A 20,114-nucleotide genomic window follows, 5' to 3' on the forward strand; every position below is an offset into this window, starting at 1 on the left:
TTCAGTGAAGTCACAGTTGGTTCACAGTTTCTCTTCCAACTTAGGACTTGTGGGATCTGAAGACGAATTTCTCTTTCAGGCATAAAGATCTAGAAGGTGTGGGTGGGTGGATATGTGAAAGTGCACTAATTTGTGTTGTGGGTAAACCGCGCCTACGTAAGAAGCCACCACTTGTCTTTGACTGATCGTGATAGACACCAAAAAGGAAACAACCTTTTATATGTATTTTTTCTCAGTCAACAGATATATGTTGAGATCTGTGCTAAGCACTGTTCTTAGCATTGGGGAAAGAACAGGTAAAAAAACAGTCTTTTCTCTCATAGAATTTTTATTTTAGTGGAGAAGACAGATAGTTAATATGATTTCATGTAGTGAGAAGTATTAGGAAGAAATAAAGCAGGATAAGAAGCTCAGGAATGGTGAGGTGGGTGAGAGGAAGGTTAAGTTAGGTAGAATGACTGGGAAAGGCCTCCTCAGAGCCACATCTGAGCAGAAACTTGAGCAGAGTGATGGAGTGGGCCACGTAGACATGCAAAGAAAGGGGTTTCTAGGCAGAGCAAGCAGTGAGTGCAAAGGCCCTGAGGCAGCTACCACCTGGGCCTATTTGAGAAACATCAAGGAAGCCAGTGCTGTAGAGCAGGATGCTGGGAAATAAGGGTGAAAGGCGGGCAGGGCCAGATCGTGTAGGACTCTCAGCCATGGCGAGCACATTGGATTTCATTCTGATACAACGAACGGGAAGCCATTGGAGCGATTTGAGCGGGGAAGTGGTAAGATTTCATGAACTATTTATTGTCGAAGATACTCTGGAGAATGGACTAAAGAGAGAAAGTGGAAGCAGGGAGCCCAGGAGTTGCAGTAGTGGCCTAGGAGAGACGTGCAGGTTGACATGGTAGTGGATGTCATGGGAAGTGGTCAGATGTGGGCTTTGTCTTGAAGGCAGAGACAGCAGGATTGGCTGACAGATTTGGAGTAGGGATATGCGAAAATGCTGGAAATTAAGGATGATTCCGGTTTATAGCCTAACAGGTAGGTGAAATGGTGCAGTTTCCTGAGACTGGGAAGAGGTTTGGTGGGAAGGGTGAGGACGGTGAAAATCAAGGTTTCTGTTTTGCACAAGTGGTTTGAGCTACCTACTGAACATCTATGGTAGACCCTGATGTTAACCCAGCCATTTGCTCTGCATTAATTTCCAATTGCTGTTCTAACAAATTACCACAAATTTCGTGGCTTAAAACAACACTGATTTATTCTCTCGGAGTTATGAAGTTCAGAAATATAAAATCAAGGTATCAGCAGGGCTCTGTTCCATCTGGAGGCTTCAGGGGAAAATCTATCACTCTTTCCTTGCTTTTTTCAACTTCTAGAGGCTTTACATTCCTTGGCCCCTGGCCCCTTCCTCATTTCTTCAAAGCCAGCAGTGTAGCATCTTCTCTCTCCTCTGACCTCCTGCCTCCTTCTTATAGGGACCCTTGTGATTCTAGCAGACCCACACAAATAAGCCAAGATCATCTTCCCATCTCAAGATCCTTAACTTACTCACATCTGCAATGACCATTTTGCCATGTGAGGTAACATATTCACAGGTTCCAGGGTTAGGATGTGGACATCTCTGGGGACCATTATTAACCTGCCACGTCTCCTCGTCCTCAAAACCCTGACTGAGGGGCTTCCCTGGTGGCGCAGTGGTTGCGCGTCCGCCTGCCGATGCAGGGGAACCGGGTTCGCGCCCCGGTCTGGGAGGATCCCACATGCCGCGGAGCGGCTGGGCCCGTGAGCCATGGCCGCTGGGCCTGCGCGTCCGGAGCCTGTGCTCCGCAGCGGGAGAGGCCGCAGCAGAGGGAGGCCCGCGTACCGCAAAAAAAAAAAAACAAAAAAAAACTAAAAACCCTGACTGAGGTGAAAATAGCAATGTGCCCAACTACAAAACTGTATTTCACAGACATATTTGCAGGTAAAAGTGACAAGAGCATCTTATGCAAGGGGGACTGTAGCAGATGCCGGTGGCAGCCACATTGGTCTACTCCCAAGTGTCAACACCCACACGTCCCTCTGGTTCCCTCTGGCCTCCTGAGCCCACTTTGCTACATATATGACAGGTCAGCAGTGCCAGAAATTCATGTCCCCCTGATGATAGACAGGAGTTGGTCTATAAATACCCCAGGTCCCTCACCCCTGGGTGGAATAACTAAGGTGAGTGTTGTAGAATAGCTTCCAGAGTTTCCTAGTGGGATCCAGCTCCAGTTACCCTCAGTGGTAACTTACCAGATATCAAACATTTTTATCAGCTGGCTTCCCTTCTTGGTTGTAAAACAGGGAATATAATATCTGCCCTGCTTCCCTCACAAGATTTTTGTGCAAGCAGGAGACACTGTAGAAGTGCCTTGTAACTGGCAAACTGCACAGTCAATTAAGCTGGTACTATTATGAGACCCATAGACTACTAGGCCTGTTAGGCACCAGGAGGTCATCTGGTCCCCCGTTCCCAGGGGGAAAAAGGGGACAAACCCAAGGTCTTCCAGTGAGCTGAAGCAGACCAGAAGCATAAACTTGGTATCTTGATTCTAGGTCTGGTGGGTTTCAACTCTGTCATGATGTTTATTACTAGGTGACTCTTAGATGATTTCTGAGCCTCGTGTAGCCTCTGTTTACTCAAGTGAAACATGGAAAGAATGACATCACACCCCCAATGCCACTATAAAGTACTTTGAAGAGTCTTTAAACTCAGAGAGGAGCCGAGCCCCTCCCATTAGAGGTATGGCTCCTACACAAACTCATTTATAAGTTAAATTACAGACACAACGTCCTTGATTTATTTGATAAACCCTTATAAAGTGCTGACTATGGGCCAAGCACTTTACAAATATATGCTCATTTCATCCTTGTAACAACTCTAGCAAGTTGGTACTATTATCATTCTCATTTAAAGACAAGGAAACTGGGCTTCCCTGGTGGTGCGGTGGTTGGGGGTCCACCTGCTGATGCAGGGGATGCGGGTTCGTGCCCCGGTCCGGGAAGAACCCACGTGCCGCGGAGCGGCTGGGCCCGTGGGCCATGGCCACTGGGCCTGCGCGTCCGGAGCCTGTGCTCCGCGACGGGAGAGGCCACAGCAGTGAGAGGCCCGCGTAACGCAAAAAAAATAAAAATAAAAAAAAATAAAGACAAGGAAACTGAGGCACAGAGAAGTTAAGCGATTTCTCCAAGATCACAGAGCACAATAATGAGCTCTGGAAACTCTGTAAGTCTGACTCTATGCTTGAAAATACTATGCTATGCTGAGTCATCTTCTTTTTTTACCCTTCCTTTTTAATCCTTTTTCTCCTATAAAGTCTCTCCCCCATCTCTATCCCTGGGCCAATTCCTCATGTTCAAATCATACATCCCTCAATCAAAATGATTTCCACTTGCACAAAACAAACAATTTAATGCAAACTGATTTCAACAGTCAAGAAAATTTCCGTTTCTCCTAACAGCAAAGTCCAGAGGAAGGATGGAATTCAAGCACAGTTTAATCCAAAGTTTCCCAAGCCATCAAGACAGCGGCACTGTCTCTGTGATTCTTTCAGCTCTGTTCTTTCCTTGCATCATCTTTATTATTAGGTTGGCTTCCCCGCATGGAAGCAAAATGCCTTCCCATCCACAAGCTGTGCTGCCCAGAGGAAGAGAAGTAGCCTTTGAACCGGCATCCCACTCACAAGTCCTGAGATTCCCTCTGCTTCTGGACCAGTGGCTGAGGCCGACGCTGGAGTCCAGAGTGTGTCCACGGCCCAAGAGTCACGTGGGTCCCAGGGATCACTGGGAAGTGGGAAGGTAGGGAGGCTTTAAGACCCAGCTTAGGTGCCACCTCCTCCGTGAAGCCTCCCTTGGTCTCCTCATCTTCCCTCTCTGGAAGAACGGCTCCTTCCTCTGAATTACCGTGACTCTTGATCTGCATCTATCATTCTACATATTCCTCACTGGACTCCTTCTGGACCATCTCCACTTGCCCCTCCGGAGCTACTCTTCTCTATTCTCTATTATTCTCTGTCCTGCTCTGCACCCCACCAAATGAACCCTCTCACAATAGTGAAGAGAGAGGGACAAGCAAAGTAGAAAGGAGACCCCCCCAAATTGGGGACCCCATGCAATGGCCATTTTCCCAAATTCCATCTCATATATAGGATGTGGCACAATTACTGACGCCCTGTGTTTCTTAGATCCCTTTGTTGATCCCCCATGGGGCTTCCCTGCCACTCTGGATTTCACAGCTGCCCGCTTTATTTGTTCTTCAACTTCTATGGTAATAGAAGTAACCGTCTTTCATTTATGGACCTGGAGAAGAAAGAGCATGCTACACACGGATTTTGTATGAAGCATGAGTTTGAGGAATCAGGCAAAGCCCATAAAATCGGCAACTAGCATTATTTCATCCTTCTCCCTTTTGTCCTGGGGGAAGTGTAAACATTTTAAATGCTTTTATCCCTTTCACTTCCTATTTAAGTAGAAGGCAGTTAATAAGAAAGAATATTCTATTTTGGCATTTATTTGTACCTATGGCATAATGGTCACTGCTAGGAATAAAAAAAAGAACAAAGATCCAATCAAACTTTCCACTCTACGCTACTCTCCCAAAATAGCTCTTGCCAAGACCATGATGACCTCCATGTCGCCCAATCCTGTGGTCAGTTCTCAGTCTTCGTCTCACTCCTCCTCCTGACAGCATTTGATGCGGCTGACCCCTTCCCCCTCCAGAAACACTGGCTGCCACTTCCAGACACCAGACGTTCCTGGATTTTCACATACTCCTCTGACTGCTCCCTTTTAATCTCCTTTGCTGGCTTCTCTCCATCCCACCCCACCCCTCCCTACCTATCCCTGTTCTCTTCATGCAGGACCACGCTTTTGACAGTGGCTGTGCTCCTCCTATAGCCACTGCTCCTGTAATGTGGTGTTTCTCCCTCATCAGAATCTGGTAACACTGCTCCCTTCTCTTATCCCAGCAGGCTTGGATGTGGTAAAGGCTTCCCACTCTTGCTAGACCCTGGGTGCTTCACCATCCCTTTTGGCTCTCTTAATCTGGCTACGCCTCTGTAAATAGCCCCTTCAGTAACTCTCTTCTACAAATACTTTGAGTGTCCTGTTCCCTGCTGGGACCCTGATTGACACACTGCTTGTTTTTGTATGTTGCTTATCTCCCATATTAGCTTATACGGTCACTAAGAGCAAGGTCGTAGTTCTTTTTTTATTCCTAGTAATGATTGTTATACAATTGGTACCAACAAATGCCGAAATAAAATATTCTTTCTGACTAACTGCCTTCAACTTAAATAGGACGTGAAAGGGATAAAAGCATTTAAAATGTTTACACTTCCCCCAGGACAAAAGGCAGAAGGATGAAATAATGCTAGTTGCTGATTTTATGGGCTTTGCCTGATTCCTCGAATTCGCGATTCATACAAAAATCCGTGTGGAGCATGCTCTTTCTTCTCCAGGGCCATAAATGAAAGATGCTTCTATTACCATAGAAGCTGAAGTACAAGTAAAGTGGGCAGCTGTGAAGTCCAGAGCAGCAGGGAAGCCCCACTGCGGAACAATGGAGGGATCTAAGAAACATAGGGTATCAGTAATTGTGCCACATCCTATACATGTGATACACTTTGGGAAAGTGGCTATTGCATGGGGTCCCCACTTTGGGGGTCTCTTTTCTACTCTGCTTGTCCCTCCCTCTTCACTGTTGTAAACTGCACTGCCATTCCTTCTCCACCAACTCTGTTCTCATTGCCCCAGTGCCAACCAGGTGGGCAAAATAAGGATCCAGGGCAATAAGGGGAAAGGAAGGGAAAGAAAAAGAAGCAGCCCCCGTCATCCGTCCTTTGGGCCCAGTGGTGGTGTTTTGGCTGTCTTCCCAGCCTACAACCTTTGGGCCATCTACTATCACCTATACACCTTCCCTCATCCCCAGAAACTGGACCCAAGTGTTCTTTTGAAATAAAGAGGATTCTGATTTCAATCGTCTATGGATCCAAGGGTCCTCCTTTGACATCTATGTCTACTTTTGCTTTTACAAATGAATTCAACTATTAAAATAGACACTGTTGTATGTATGTGTTAGGGGAGGTGGGCAGAGATGATTAACTTTGTTCTGTTTTTCATTTCAAAAAAACTTCAGAGAACTTCAAAAGGATTTTGTTCCATAAACTAGACATCCATGTGGATGACCAAACATCTTAGCCCCTAAGTTCCTTGACCTCCTCATTGCCAATGACCTTCTTACACACTGTAGCTCAGCCACCCGCTCCCTGCAACTGTTCTACTTTTAAGATCATCAATCAGTCATTCTCTCTCCAAGCACCACTTCCTACCCTTCCAGCCAGCTTATTTCATCTATCTTCAATCTCACCGGTACTTCCTCTCCAGGAGCCCCTCCTATCATCTCTTCCCTCCTTATGCCCCTCTGATCCCATGGTTCACCTGTTTGGGCACCCTTTTGCAATTATCCTAAACTCCCTTGCTCTTTCGTCCTTCTGTGGCATCTCCCCAGCACAAATGCTAACCTGGAATGAACCTCACCACCTGGCTTCCCCATGTCTGCTCCTGAACAGCTGGATGCTACTAGAGAAAAGCACACATCAAGCAGATAGGAATCTTGCCAGTTTTATGGTCACCAACCTCAATGGACCGTCAACACTTCCAGCATCAAGATATACTTGTAGAGTGGGTAAATATCTATGGGAGGGACTCTGGGGATTCTGAAATGTAAGGACTGCATGCAGGTAGAGGAGCGAGCAAAAGAGGCAACGAAGATCGATCAGTGCGGAAGAGAACCAGCTGAAAAAGTAACTTGGAAGTAAAGGAAAGAGAATTTCAACAAGGCTTCACTAACTGCCATTGTCTCTTTTGAGCAAAACTCTGTGTCAGGCTACTCTGTGGACCAACAGCCAACCAGTGGAGGGCCAGCTCTAGGGTCACATGCTCGCCCTGATCCAAAGACCAGGCTGGCTCATTTCCTTCGACGGGGGTTGAGGAATGGCAGCTTCAGCTAGAAAAGGTCACTGATCACAACAGACATGTGAAAGTATGAGGAAGCATCAAGAATCCTGAGGGCTTGAAAAGGCTGAAGAAGAGGTTTGGTTGAAATGAGGAAATAGAAAAGGTAGAAGGATGGGAAGTTGCAGTCAGAAGGTAGGATACCAGCATCAACGTGATCAAAGGCCAGACAGGGAGGGGTAATTACAAGGTCCAAAATGTGACCATGGGAGTGGTGTATGGAAGTGAAGTAGAGGTATCACTGGAGTATTAGAGTTCGTTGTGTCTGATCTCCCTGGCCACGTTATGAGCTCTCAAAAGACATTCATCCTTTCATTTATCTTTTGACCCATAATATGACACCTTGCATATAGTAGGCACACAATAAAGAAAGAATGGGAGAGGCATTTAAGCTAGCTACTTGGGATGCAACGGTCAGCAGAAGCAGACACGATACGAATAATCCTCATGGATTTTGCAGTCTTGTGGAGGAAGAGACAGACATTAATCAAATAATCAGACAAATGAATATAAAATTATAAATGGGAAAATGTGTTCTGAAGTTAACACAGCACCATGATAATGTATCATGGGAGAATCTGACCTTGTCTGGGGGAGAGAGGGAATCACTGGGAAGTGATAGTTGAGTGAGATCTGAAGGATGAGTAGAAGTTAACCAGGTGAAGAGATGGGAGAAGAATGCATCAGAGAGGGAACAGTACGTACACAGGTCAAGATGCCCAGAGGGCAGACGGTACAAGTGAGAGCTCTCAGAGGTGATCCTGGAGAGGGAGGCAGGGGCCAGGTGATGATGTTGGCAACAGATGGTCTCCATCCTCCTGATAACTGTACCTCAGTCTTGTTCAGGTGCTAAGGAAAAGAATCATGATTGGTCCAAGCCAGCCCAGGAAATCTCATTTCCTTTTGGCCAACAATGTCGTTGGCATTGCCTCAAGGGCATCATTATAATCAGAACTGAATGGGTACTTAGAGCTCCTTGACAAGGGGACGGTAGTGGGGTCATGAGACCCAGAAAGCTGGCAACCTATGCAGTGTCACACAGTTGGTGGCAGAGCAGGCCAAGAGCCCAGACCAACTGATCCCAGCCCAGGATTCAACACACTAGAGGGAACGAAAGGGCACATGTAAGCTTATAGTCAAGACAGATTTTTTATTTCTGGTGGTCACATAACTAGCTGTATGACTTTGAGCAAGTTCTTTTTTCTCTCTAAATTTCAATTTCCTCTTTTTGAAATTAAGGAATCACAACACTTATCCTGCAAAATTGTTGGGATTAACTGAGATAGTATATGTAAAAGAAAAATTCCCAACAAATGTTAGGTCATGTAATATAAACCATTCAGCTGTGTTTTGGTTAAGAGGCAGCAGAGCTAAAGAGCTGTTGCATGATACAGAAGCACAATTGGCAAAATCATGAAATAACTTACTTGATATTTCAAATGAAGAGGTGATTGCTCTTTTGCAATAGGCATTTCACTGATACCTTGTTTACAGGTCACTGGAGATGATAAAGGAAACTATACTTGCATTTCATAGGTATGTTTACTTTTTACAAGCTTCGTATTTGGTGTCTGCTTGCCAATATTTTACTTTCTAGGTGGCATCTACAGTACAAATAACTCTCATAAGCACTTGTAAGATATACTAAGCTTCTTCTTCAAGGAGCTTTGTAATACAATTAGGAAAATATGATGAAAAAAGCCTAGAACAAGGTGGACTGGGTGGGTAGATGGCTGGTTGGATGCATGGATGGATGGATGGATGGATGGATGGATGGGAAGTCCCTCTGTCTGTCTAACTGGTTTATCGATAGCCTTGCCAAAGGAATACAGTCTTAAAGAAATTTTCTCTCTTCTCTTTTTTGGTTGGGTCCCTGGATTATTACATTGGGCTGTCTGTAGCTTTATAGTTCTGAGTAAGTGGAGATCAGCACAAGCTTTTCACGAACTCCTTAGAGCAATAACTTGTAATATCTGCTTAAAGACCAAATGTAAAGATACTAAAAACTATTTCCAGAGTAGTCAAAAGCTGGCCTTAAAGAAACATCCAAAGAAATACATTCCAAGAAATTATTTCTCCTAAATCAAGCAAAACCCATCCTGTGCAGGAAGTGAACAATAAAATAATCATTTCTGCATATCTGAAGTCCATCTAAGTTTGCTGAATAAAGGAACCAATAATACTTGTACCTTCCATAGGGTGCCAAAGGGAAAAGCAGAGAAATAACCTTTGTTGAATGCTTACTAAAGATCAAGCACTAAACTATAGGCTTTTTATGGTGAAATCTTACTTAATCTTTAAACAGATCCTGTGAGGTGAGTGTTCCACCCCATTTTTCAGATGAGGAAGCAGACTCAAAAAATTTAAATAACTAGCTAAAACCGCTCAGTGAATACCTGGCAGAGCTGATTCAAGTCCAGTTACCCCAGTGAAAACAAAGATTAAAATTATGTGCTTTCACTGCTAAAGGTGGTATAAGAAGTTCAATTCATTTGCCACTTCCTCTTTCTCCGAAGAACAATTTAATATAAATGAAAACACACCCAAGGCCCTTTGGTGGTTAGATATCACTGAGAATGACCATTGATGGTAGCCTGCTTATTTCTAAGAGTTGTTGGTGGCTGTGCAGGATGTTCAGGAGAGCCTGCCCAGTGCTACCCTGTTGACCACTCCCTCATGGATAAATAAGCAGATCTTCCAGAGACCCTTGGCATATGCAAATGTGTTAGAGAAGTCAGGATTTATTTCCTCATCTGGCACAGAGAAACCCTTCCTAACTTCCCCAAGAGGACATTGGGAGGATATGGATGGTTGGGAAGCAAAAGAATCGTTTCAATGGCGGTCATTGCAGGAGGTCAAGAGTGGGCTGGCACTGTTTTCGGTAAGAGTCATTGTGTTCATGGTCCAGAGTCTGGCAGGAATTTATTTGTTTGCTTTTGTTTTGTTATTAGACACCTGGAATGCCTAGGGCAGTTCTGTGCCAAACCACAAGAAGAATGAAAGCCCAGGACTTCCCTTGGGTCACCAGCTTCCTTCAGCTTGGAGCAAGAGTAAAATCTTCCTGAAGATAGAAGTTTGGGAATTTCCCATTGACTCACATTTCAGAAAAAGCTTGTATTTAATCCTCAGAGCTCAGAGTGAGCCGGGGTGAGTTCAGGAGACACAAGAACAGGACACTTCGCTGAGAACCGAACCAGTGACCACCTGGCTTCCAGTAAGTACTGCTTGACGTGACTGGTCGGGGTTCTAAAGACTGTGCTGATCTGGAAGCTTAACTGAACAAAATCACTGTTACGGGCTCTCTCTTCATAACCTTCTTGGGCTCCACAGAGGGAAATAGGACCTCTTGGTATCACACTCATCAGATTTCATTACAATGAACAGGTTAGGCAATGAGACTGGATGCTGTCTCCTGAACAAGATCAAAGAGTTAAATCTGAAAGGCTGTTTTGTTTGGGGGCAATGACTAGAAATGAAAGCCAAACTCTGAACAGATTTAATTCTTTTTTCTAGGTGAAAGGAAGAGCAAAGTAGTTCAGACACCAAGTTAGGACGCTGGCTCGGCTTCTTTTTAGTTATGTGATCAAAGGCAAATTACTTAATCTTTCTGGTAACAGTTTCTCATCTGTAAAATGGATACTGTATCACTGTAAGAATAATGTAAACATTATAGTATTGTTATATCTCATTACTATGTTGAATCTCACTAGATTTCATATATGTAATATATAATATTAAAACTTTACTTACATTATATAAGCAAAACTTATATAATAGATTTCATTTGTATGAATATAGATTTCATATATATGTATACATATACTGAATTTCATAAAAATAATTTGAAATCGATATAGATCATATGCAATATCTATTATGTGAAATCCAGAATATGTATACATATATATGAAATCCATTATATACATATATATATCTGAAATCTATTATACAGATTTTGTTTAGAAGTGCTTGGAATGTATTAAGTACTCAATACATGCTAGTCATTATGAAACAATCATAGAATCATAGACTATCTGAACTGGACATGACCCGACAAGTAATACTTGTCGAGCACCTATAAAATGCTCTTTGCCAGATTATTTCAAGTGATACTGACAGCAGTCCTATGAGGGTGGTGATGTTATCACTTCCATTTTATAGATGAAGGAACACAGGTGTAGAGAGGTGCTATAATGTACCCAAGATCACATGTCATAACTGATGGAGGTGAATCTGGATTCCAGAGTTAATACTCTAAAACTGCCGTCTCATTTTACGGTGGGTAAAAAAATACCACCATTAAAAAAAAGCAGGAAGAGTGGTCCCTACACGAGACTTTGGGGCCCTTCACAGACATTGGAAGGCCAGAAACGTCCTCCAGAGCTCTCCTTGCTGTCCACGGTGTGCAGGGAGCATGAAGGTGGGTGGGAGCGTGGAGCGGCGTGGTGCTCTGCACAAGTCACCTCGCTCGTCCTCTCGCAAACGCAGTCTTCCGTGCGTAAAACGAGCCGTCTCCCAGGACAGTTCTGCGACACCAAAGCAGTCACGTGAGCAAACACATTTTACAAACTGTAAAGGCTTAACAAAGAATTATTCTATCAAGAAAAAGAATGATTTGGGGCTTTTAAACAAAGAGAGCTTGCAGTAAAAACACTGCTTTGAAATATGTTCCCCTCGGGCTTCCCTGGTGGCGCAGTGGTTGCGCGTCCGGCTGCCGATGCAGGGGAACCGGGTTCGCGCCCCGGTCTGGGAGGATCCCACGTGCCGCGGAGCGGCTGGGCCCGTGAGCCATGGCCGCTGAGCCTGCGCGTCCGGAGCCTGTGCTCCGCAACGGGAGAGGCCACGACAGTGAGAGGCCCGCGTACCGCAAAAAAAAATAAAAAATTAAAAAATATGTTCCCCTCAAAGAGGTGGGGGTGGGGGTGGGATAAATTGGGCGATTGGGATTGACATGTATCCACTGATGTGTATAAAATGGATGACTAATAAGGACCTGCTGTTTAAAAAAAATAAATAAAATAAAATTCAAAAAAAAATGTTCCCCTCAGCTAGTCTCTCCTGCACAGCCCTACAATCTCACCTTTGAACTCCATCGCTCACTAGGCTAAATGCCCTGTGGGAAAGGTGGTCAAGTCCCACATGCAGGGATGAGGGGAAAGGCGATGGGCTGAGAACCACTGGCCCCCAATTCTGCTTCAGGCAATGAAATCCCTACAATTGGAAGGAACCGCAGGGATCTGAAGCAAAACCTCAGGGGTAAATTTTTTTTTAATGTCCATGGTTGGCAAATTTTTAGGTAGGTTCTATTCCTTTTCCTCGTACAGAAATGCTTTTCCAGGGAACAGAAGGCTTTGGTCTCAATGGCCTGGGGCCTTCACCAGGTATTACAGCCCATTGCACAGAGCTAAGCATGCTCCTCACACCAGGGGAGGGCTGAGGGCACCAGAGAGTCAACGTATGCCTTAAGATACCCCAAGGACCTGTTTGTTACTTCACTTGTTATCCGTTTGTTATTTGTTCAAATAATCACTATCATTATTATACAGAGATACCTCAACAGAGAAAACCATTTTTTAGTTAGGGAATGTGTGAGTTCTAGGTCCAGGAAAACCCCACTTGTCTTCAGAGGGTTCCCATGTGCCTTTCACAAATGACCAAAAGTATGCTTTGAGATCTTGCGGTCTTAACCTTAAGACTTTCATCTCTGTTTACTATATATATGTACACAAATAGTGTATGTATACATGCATATAGTATACTATATGCACATGTATATATATATATATATATATACACACACATACACACACTATAGTATAGTATATGTGTATTGTATACTATATACAATATACATATATATTTCAGGAATTGCCGTGAGTCATTTATGCCCTAGGAGGAATGAGTGGGTTTATGCTGGAGAAAGGGAGACCTCAGGAGAGGAGGAATGACATCATGCCAATTAGATGGTAAAGAGCCCTTTGCCTCTTCCCATTTCCTGGGACTGCCCTGGCACTGCCCTGGCACTGCCCTGTTCAGTGTTTCCTCCTATTTTGAGAGTCTGATTCAAGGTAAAACTTGGTCACCGATACATTCCTGTTTCAAAGATCTCACCTGCCCCGTGGTCTCTTACCCTGTGGGATCCCTCTCCTCGCAGGGCCCCGAGTCAGTCATGGGATTGCCAGCAGATCTGTTCAGGAAAGGACTTGACCTCTAGGGTGAGTTTGACCATGTCAGCCTCAGCCCCCAGTGCTGGGCAGCCTTGGGAACGGGGCACACAGGCAGTGGAGGCAGTTTACGGATAGGGGTATGCCCTGGTCCTTGCTCTAAGGTTTCCCTCTGGAGGAAATGAGTCCCTGCCACTGAGGAGGGCTTATCTTGGGCTTCTTTTTGGCCAGAAATGCTTTCTCAGCTGCAGTCGGTCCATAGCATGCTGCCCTCTGCCCTGTTCTTGTCTCTGTTCCTTGGTGGTGTTGCTATCCCCAGGGGCTCTCTTGTCAGAGCCACTTATGAAGCAGGAGCAGAGAAAGTCCAGGGAAGATGCTCCTTTGGTCATCCTAGCAACACCTCCACAGAACGGGCACTTGGTGAACACAGGCTGCTTGGGTGGGTCCTCATTACCATGGCTACTATCAGCCTCAAGGGCCGAATGGGGAGAAGGGAGCCGATAAGCCATCTGGCCAACGTTTGGGAGCACCATCCTGACGCTTGGTGATTGAGTGGCTAAGCAGTGAAGCATATACCGTTGTTTGGGGACTAACGCTTAACCCTTCTTTTTGACAGGTGAGAACAGACAGCCGTAATGGCATCCAAACCTCAGAAGAGTTCAGGTACCCAAGGGGCATATTCTCGGAAGGAAAAAACTCTATTGAAAATAATGATCAATTCCCGTCAAACTAACCAGGATACAGAAGATGGTTTTAGTAAGGATAATGGGTGGCACTTCTGCGACAATTATTCTTGGTGTGGAGAATGTAGCGGAAGCTATTTGATTCAGCTGATTATTTTGTAAGAGCTCACTTATCTAGAAATTTGGCATTTTCTGATTTTCATGGACCAAATGTTCCATTTGTTGCTTGGAGATGGTACTAACAGCAAACTGTAGCCCAGAAAAGACTGGAGAATATTTCCTTAATTTTATATGAAATTCTCACTTGGAGAAACTGCCAAAATTGTTATCAGGGCTTATTATGAGGAGAGGTCAAAGGGTATTATTCAGATGTTCCTGCTTCATGCTCACATGCCTCACTGTAGATGACTGGTCAGAAGTTTAGGATGAACTAACTTAAAAATCAAACTATCTGGGCTTCCCTGGTGGCGCAGTGGTTGAGAGTCCGCCTGCCGATGCAGGGGACACGGGTTCATGCCCCGGTCCGGGAAGATCCCACATGCCGCAGAGCGGCTGGGCCCGTGAGCCATGGCCGCTGAGCCTGTGTGTCCGGAGCCTGTGCTCCGCAACGGGAGAGGCCACAACAGTGAGAGGCCCGCGTACCGCAAAAAAAAAAAAAAAAAAAAAAAAAAAAAAATCAAACTATCTGATTCAATTCCAAAATGAGTATTTTTGAATATTAATTCAAAGCACCTATTATTAGTAAGTCACTGTGCTTCGTATTGCAGAGGATGTACAGGTTAATTAGGAATAGTCATTTTCTCAATGAGTTTGTAATTTCATTGGGATATTAAGATAAACACATTCCAGTAGCTGTATTGGGAAGTTAAGATAGGCACATATGATCAGGCTGTGATAGGTAAGTGCAAAATTCTGTCGAGTCTGAAGGGGAAAAAAAGCACACGCATCATTGTGGGAATCCAGAGAGGTTTTATGGAGAAGGCATTTGAGCTGGACCCTAAAGGCTGTATAGGGTTTTAAAAGAGATTGGGAAAGAGAGCACATCTCAGCAGAAAGGGATGGCATGACCGAAAGCAAGGAAGCGGGTTCAAGGCAGGTTGTGTTCAAGGAGAATGTGGCTGTTAAATAGGAAGGACGGGGGGAAAACAGGAAAGTGGTGCTATATGGTGCCGAGTATTGACCTCATATAACCAGCAACCCTTGAAGCATTTCAATCATGGAAGTGGTGTCATCAGATTTGCTTTTTGGATTGCTCATAGTTTTAGAAAAATAGCTTTATTGTGGTATAATTGACATACAATCAACTGCACATATTTCAAATGAACAATTTGATAAGGTTGCATGTATGTGCCTGGGAAATGATCACCACAGCGGGATAGTAATCACATGCGTCACTACCAAAAGTTTTCTTGTGCCTGTTTATAATCCTTCCCTCCAGCACCCACTCCCACCCAGTTGCTCTGCTTTCTGTCACTCTAAGTTCGTTTGCATTTACTAGAGTTCATATAAATGGAATCATACTGTATGAACTCTTGTCTGGTTTCTTTCACTCAACATAATTCTTTTGAGATTCATCTATGTTGTTACATATATCAAGAGGTTTTGGTTTAGATAGTCAATTGAATTTTTATGTCTTAAATAGTAATATAAAAATTTCACATATTTATCCTTGCAGTTACCACTTCAGCATTCTTCACTCATTTGTATAAATTCAGATTTCCATCTGGCATCATTTTTTCCACCTGAAGGATTTCCTTTAACATTTCTTCTAATGCAGGCCTCCTGATGCTGAATTCTTTCAGCTTTTGTATGTCTGAAAATGTCTTGAAACTGCCTTCGTTCTTGAAAGATATGTTTGCTGCCTATAGAATTCTAAAATGACACTACTTTTCTTTCAGTACTTTAAGTATGTTGTTCCACTGGGTTTTGATGTTGTTGTTGTTTTGCTTACATTGTTTCTGATGAGAAATCTAATGTCATCCTTATTTTTTCTTCTGTATGCATTATCTCTTTTTTCCCTCTGACAGTTTTTAAGGTTTTTCTTTATCACTGATTTTGAGCAATTTGGCTATGATGTTCCTTGTTATAGTATTCTTCCTATATTTTGTGTTTGGGGTACCTGACCTGCTGAGATTTCTGAGATAGTTTTCTTTAAATTTGTAAAATTTTCAGCATTATTTTGTCAAATATTTTTTTCTGTCTCCCTCCCCCACTTCAGGGAATCCAGTTACCTGAAACTTGAAATTGTCCCACAATGCACCAGTGCTCTTTTGTGTTTGGGGCTCTTTTTTCACTCTCCATTTGTCTTAGTCCCATTAATCCCATCCAGTGTTGTTGTTTTTCTGAGACATTGTGGTTTTCATCTCTAGAAGTTCACTTTGGATCTTTCTTATATCTTCTATATCTCTAACTTCTTGAATGTATAAAATACAGTTGATAATAACTGTTTTAATGAACTTCTCTGTTAATTCTAACATCTGTGTCAGTTCTAGGCCAGTTTTGAAGGATTGATGATTGTCCACATTATGGGTCATGCTTTCCTGTCTCTTTGCATGCCAGGTAACTTTTGATTGGTTGCCAGACCTTGCAAATTTTACCTTGTTGGGTGCTGGATATTTTTGTATTTCTATAAATCTTGAGCTTTTTTCTGGGGTGCAGTTAACTTCCTTGGAAACAATTTGATCCTTTTAAGACTTGCTCTTATGATTTGTTAGGTCTGGAGCATTCCTCAGCCCAGAGCTAATTATTCCTCACTACTGAGGCAAGACCTTCCTGAGTACTCTACCCAGTGCTCCATAAATGATCATTTTGCCAGTTTGGCTGGACGGAACTGGCGCTTTTTCTGGCCCAGTGGAGCACTGGGCACTCCTCCCTCTAATATTTTCTGATGGTTCGTTCTCTGGCCTTGGGTAGTTTCCCCACACACGTATACTCATCAATATTCTTGAATACTTGAGGGGGACCCTGTGACTGTCTCTGGGATTCTCCCTCTGTGCAGCTCTTCCCTCTGTCCTATGAGCTCTAGCTGCCTTGATCTCCCTGAACTCTCAGCTCTGTTTCCTCCGCTCAGGGGTCCACCTGGGCCCACCTCAGTTCCCCTTTCCTGTAATGTGGACTGGAAACTCTGCCAAGGAAATTGTAGGGCTCACCAAGTTTGTTTCCTATCTCTTAGGGATCCATGACTTTTATTGCCTATGACCAGTGTCCTGAAAACAACTAATTTATATATTTTGTATTTTTTGTGTGTTTCAGACAGGAGAGTAAATCCAGTTCCTGTTATTTCATCTTTGCCGGAAGTACGAAATTGGCCAGATTTGGCATTTACTCTCAGGGCTATGTCGAGGATGGTTTTGGAGATGCCAAGAATGGAATTAGAGAGTCAATCTAGACAGTTACCGAAGCAGTATAGTGAAAAACGTATGCAGGCCTTGAATTCATGTGAATTTAATGTATTGAAATGTATGAAGGTCTTGAAGGCAGTGGTGATAGAACAGAGAGATAGGGGTGGATCCAGGAAGTAAAGTGGACATGACTTGATGACCGACTGGACAGAAGGGTGATGGAAAGGTGAAAGTGTAAGAGGACTCTTCAGTGTTCTAGGAGGGGAGGCTAGATAGATGTTGGTGCCACCAAGTGATCTAGGGCACCTGAGAGAAAAGGATGAGAGAGAGAAGTTTATGGGAAATCCAGGTGGAGATGTTCAGGGCCAAAAATGATCTATCCAAGAGTGAAAATACTGAGATTTTGTCCTAGAAGTTCCCCTAGAGACTGAATTTTGCTGATCACATCCCTGGTATGGTGTTCAGCATGTTTCTCTGTTTTCTGTATTTCCTACAAATTGGATCTAGAGGATTGATGAGATTGTTTCAGTGTTTTTTGGTCAAGGCTAATCCATGGATGGTGTTGTCCATTGCTTTTAAAATAAATGCAAACTCTACCATGGTCTAGTGTCTACAGGATTCATCTGCAGCCTCATCTTATACCACTCTTCCTTTCTTACTCACTCTCTTCTCTTACTCCGCTCTGTCTCCTTCTGGGGAGACAGCCTCTCAGTAGCTCTAGGGAACAGCTCTGAAAAGGTAGGGAGAAACCAGCTTATGTATGACTTTTGGCGAGAAAATACATTCAGTCAAGAATACATCTCAGTAAAAGATTGCTGTTAGTCACAAAGAACAGATACCTCAAGTTAATGATTTTAGTGCTCATCTATGTACGGGAAGATGCAAGGATTTGGATTCATTAAAATTCTTCCTGAAATACCTCTGACTATCTGTGGGGACTGTTTTTCTAGATCACAGAGTGCTGCATCCTGTTTTTCATCCTGAATTCCTCTCAGGGTGCGTTGTCGGTCAGGGACGGCAGTGGCTACGATGCTCTTTGCTTTCCTTTATTTTTCACCTCCATTTTACAAATGAGGAAACTGAGAGAAATTTAGTGATTCAAGGTGTTCTGTAAGTATTTTTTCAGTACATAAATCTGTGAATTTGTCCAAAGCCACACAACCATTAAATAAAGGAGCTAAAACTTTTTGCTTTTGTTCTCTTCTGTTTTTCTCTTTCCTTTTTTCTTCCTTGGTGGGATAACGGAGGGAGCAGGCAGAGCTGCCGCAGAAGGAGAGGGAGGGAAGTTGAGGACGGCTGTCTGAGAATTACTGGGTATGGGCATAATGTCTCCATCAGCTGTAGTACCTAATTTTTTTTTTTTTTTAAAGAAGGTGTTGGGGGTAGGAGTTTATTAATTAATTTATTTATTTTTGCTGTGTTGGGTCTTCATTTCTGTGCGAGGGCTTTCTCTAGCTGCGGGGAGCGGGGACCACTCTTCATCGCGGCGCGCGGGCCTCTCACTGTCGCGGCCTCTCTTGTTGCGGAGCACAGGCTCCAGACGCGCAGGCTCCGTAGTTGTGGCTCACGGGCCCAGTTGCTCCGCGGCATGTGGGATCCTCCCAGACCAGGGCTCGAACCCGTGTCCCCTGCACTGGCAGGCAGATTCTCAACCACTGCGCCACCAGGGAAGCCCTGTCGTACCTAATCTTGATTCTGTTTTCACTTAATAAACAAGGGCTAATTCTTTAGTAAAGGCTGTCTTTTACCAAACCATGGATGAACTAGAACTATAGCCTGGATGTAAAGGCAAAACCAAGGTCTTCTTTTTAATATAAATTTTATTTTAGCAACATTAATTTTTTCTAGATAAGGAAAGTAGTACATATTTCTTGCAGACATTTTCAAAAATATAGAAAAAATCAAAACTGCCTATACATGTCAGTCCTTACAGAGAAGCAATTAACATTTTGGAAACCTCCTATTTAACCACTTTGCCACCTTCTTTTCAATAGCAGATGGTTTTGCTTTTGTTGGGTAAGTCAAAGGTCAAGGCAGAGTTATCTTGCTGCTGCGGCTGCTGCTTCAACAGGAAGGGAGACAAATCTTTGCTCACATCTAGAGAGCCAACGGCATCCTCCAGAGACGGAGAGCCAGACAGGTGTGAGCTGAATTAAAGAGCTTCTAAATGTCATCTGAACAAAGGTCCCGACAGTGGGTTGATAAGAATCACACGCTTGGTCCTGAGTTTTTTGTTCTCCTGGCCTATTATAGATGTTTTTTTCCATAACTGAATAATGTGAAGACATTTCCAGCGGTAAACAGTGTTCTCCAATTGAAGCAGTTCTTCTCAGAAATTTATAGGGAACAGACTGAGTCCTGTTCACTTTCTTTTATTAGGCAAACAATTTACATTAAATTATGAAAGTGAAGTCTGCAAACAAGATTACTTTATTAAATCACCACCTCCTCAGCTTTTCTTCTCTGCAGTAAGTATTCACAAAGATTTAACAGGCCTCCCACCAGCCTCATGAGCATTTTTAAAATCCTTTCTTTTCCTTTGAGATTGAACTGAGATGCAAAATGTTTTCATTTTTCAGACCTCTTGGAAAAAGCGGCTTTTCATCCTGTCAAAGAGTGGGGAAAAGGGCTTTAGTCTTTCCTATTACAAAGATCATCATCACCGAGGTTCTATTGAAATTGATCGGTGCGTATCCAATCAAGAAAATGTTTAGAACAACAAATACTAACGTGTTGCCTGCAAAATAGAAAAAAAATTAGAAAACATTAATTTGTGGAACTAAGAGTCCAACTGAGGGCTTCCCTGGTGGCGCAGTGGTTGAGAGTCCGCCTGCCGATGCAGGGGACACGGGTTCGTGCCCCGGTCCGGGAAGATCCCACATGCCGCGGAGCGGCTGGGC

At 43.7% G+C, this 20,114-nt stretch overlaps 1 protein-coding gene across 1 annotated transcript in view; it reads left to right on the forward strand.

Annotated features, from left to right (window-relative positions):
• Positions 1 to 8,496: 8,496 nt before the first annotated feature.
• The window catches only part of PLEKHS1 (pleckstrin homology domain containing S1), a 24,570-nt gene continuing 12,952 nt past the window's right edge, over positions 8,497 to 20,114 (forward strand). The window contains exons 1-5 of the mRNA XM_007106957.4: positions 8,497 to 8,562; positions 9,978 to 10,240; positions 13,807 to 13,853; positions 19,594 to 19,682; positions 19,794 to 19,900. Coding sequence (XP_007107019.2) covers positions 13,826 to 13,853; positions 19,594 to 19,682; positions 19,794 to 19,900 — 224 coding nt within the window. The 5' untranslated portion in view covers positions 8,497 to 8,562; positions 9,978 to 10,240; positions 13,807 to 13,825. The remainder of the gene's footprint in view (positions 8,563 to 9,977; positions 10,241 to 13,806; positions 13,854 to 19,593; positions 19,683 to 19,793; positions 19,901 to 20,114) is intronic.

The sequence above is a fragment of the Physeter macrocephalus genome, chromosome 20 (genome assembly GCF_002837175.3).
Source record: "Physeter macrocephalus isolate SW-GA chromosome 20, ASM283717v5, whole genome shotgun sequence".
In the NCBI taxonomy this organism is placed as follows: Eukaryota; Metazoa; Chordata; class Mammalia; order Artiodactyla; family Physeteridae; genus Physeter; species Physeter macrocephalus.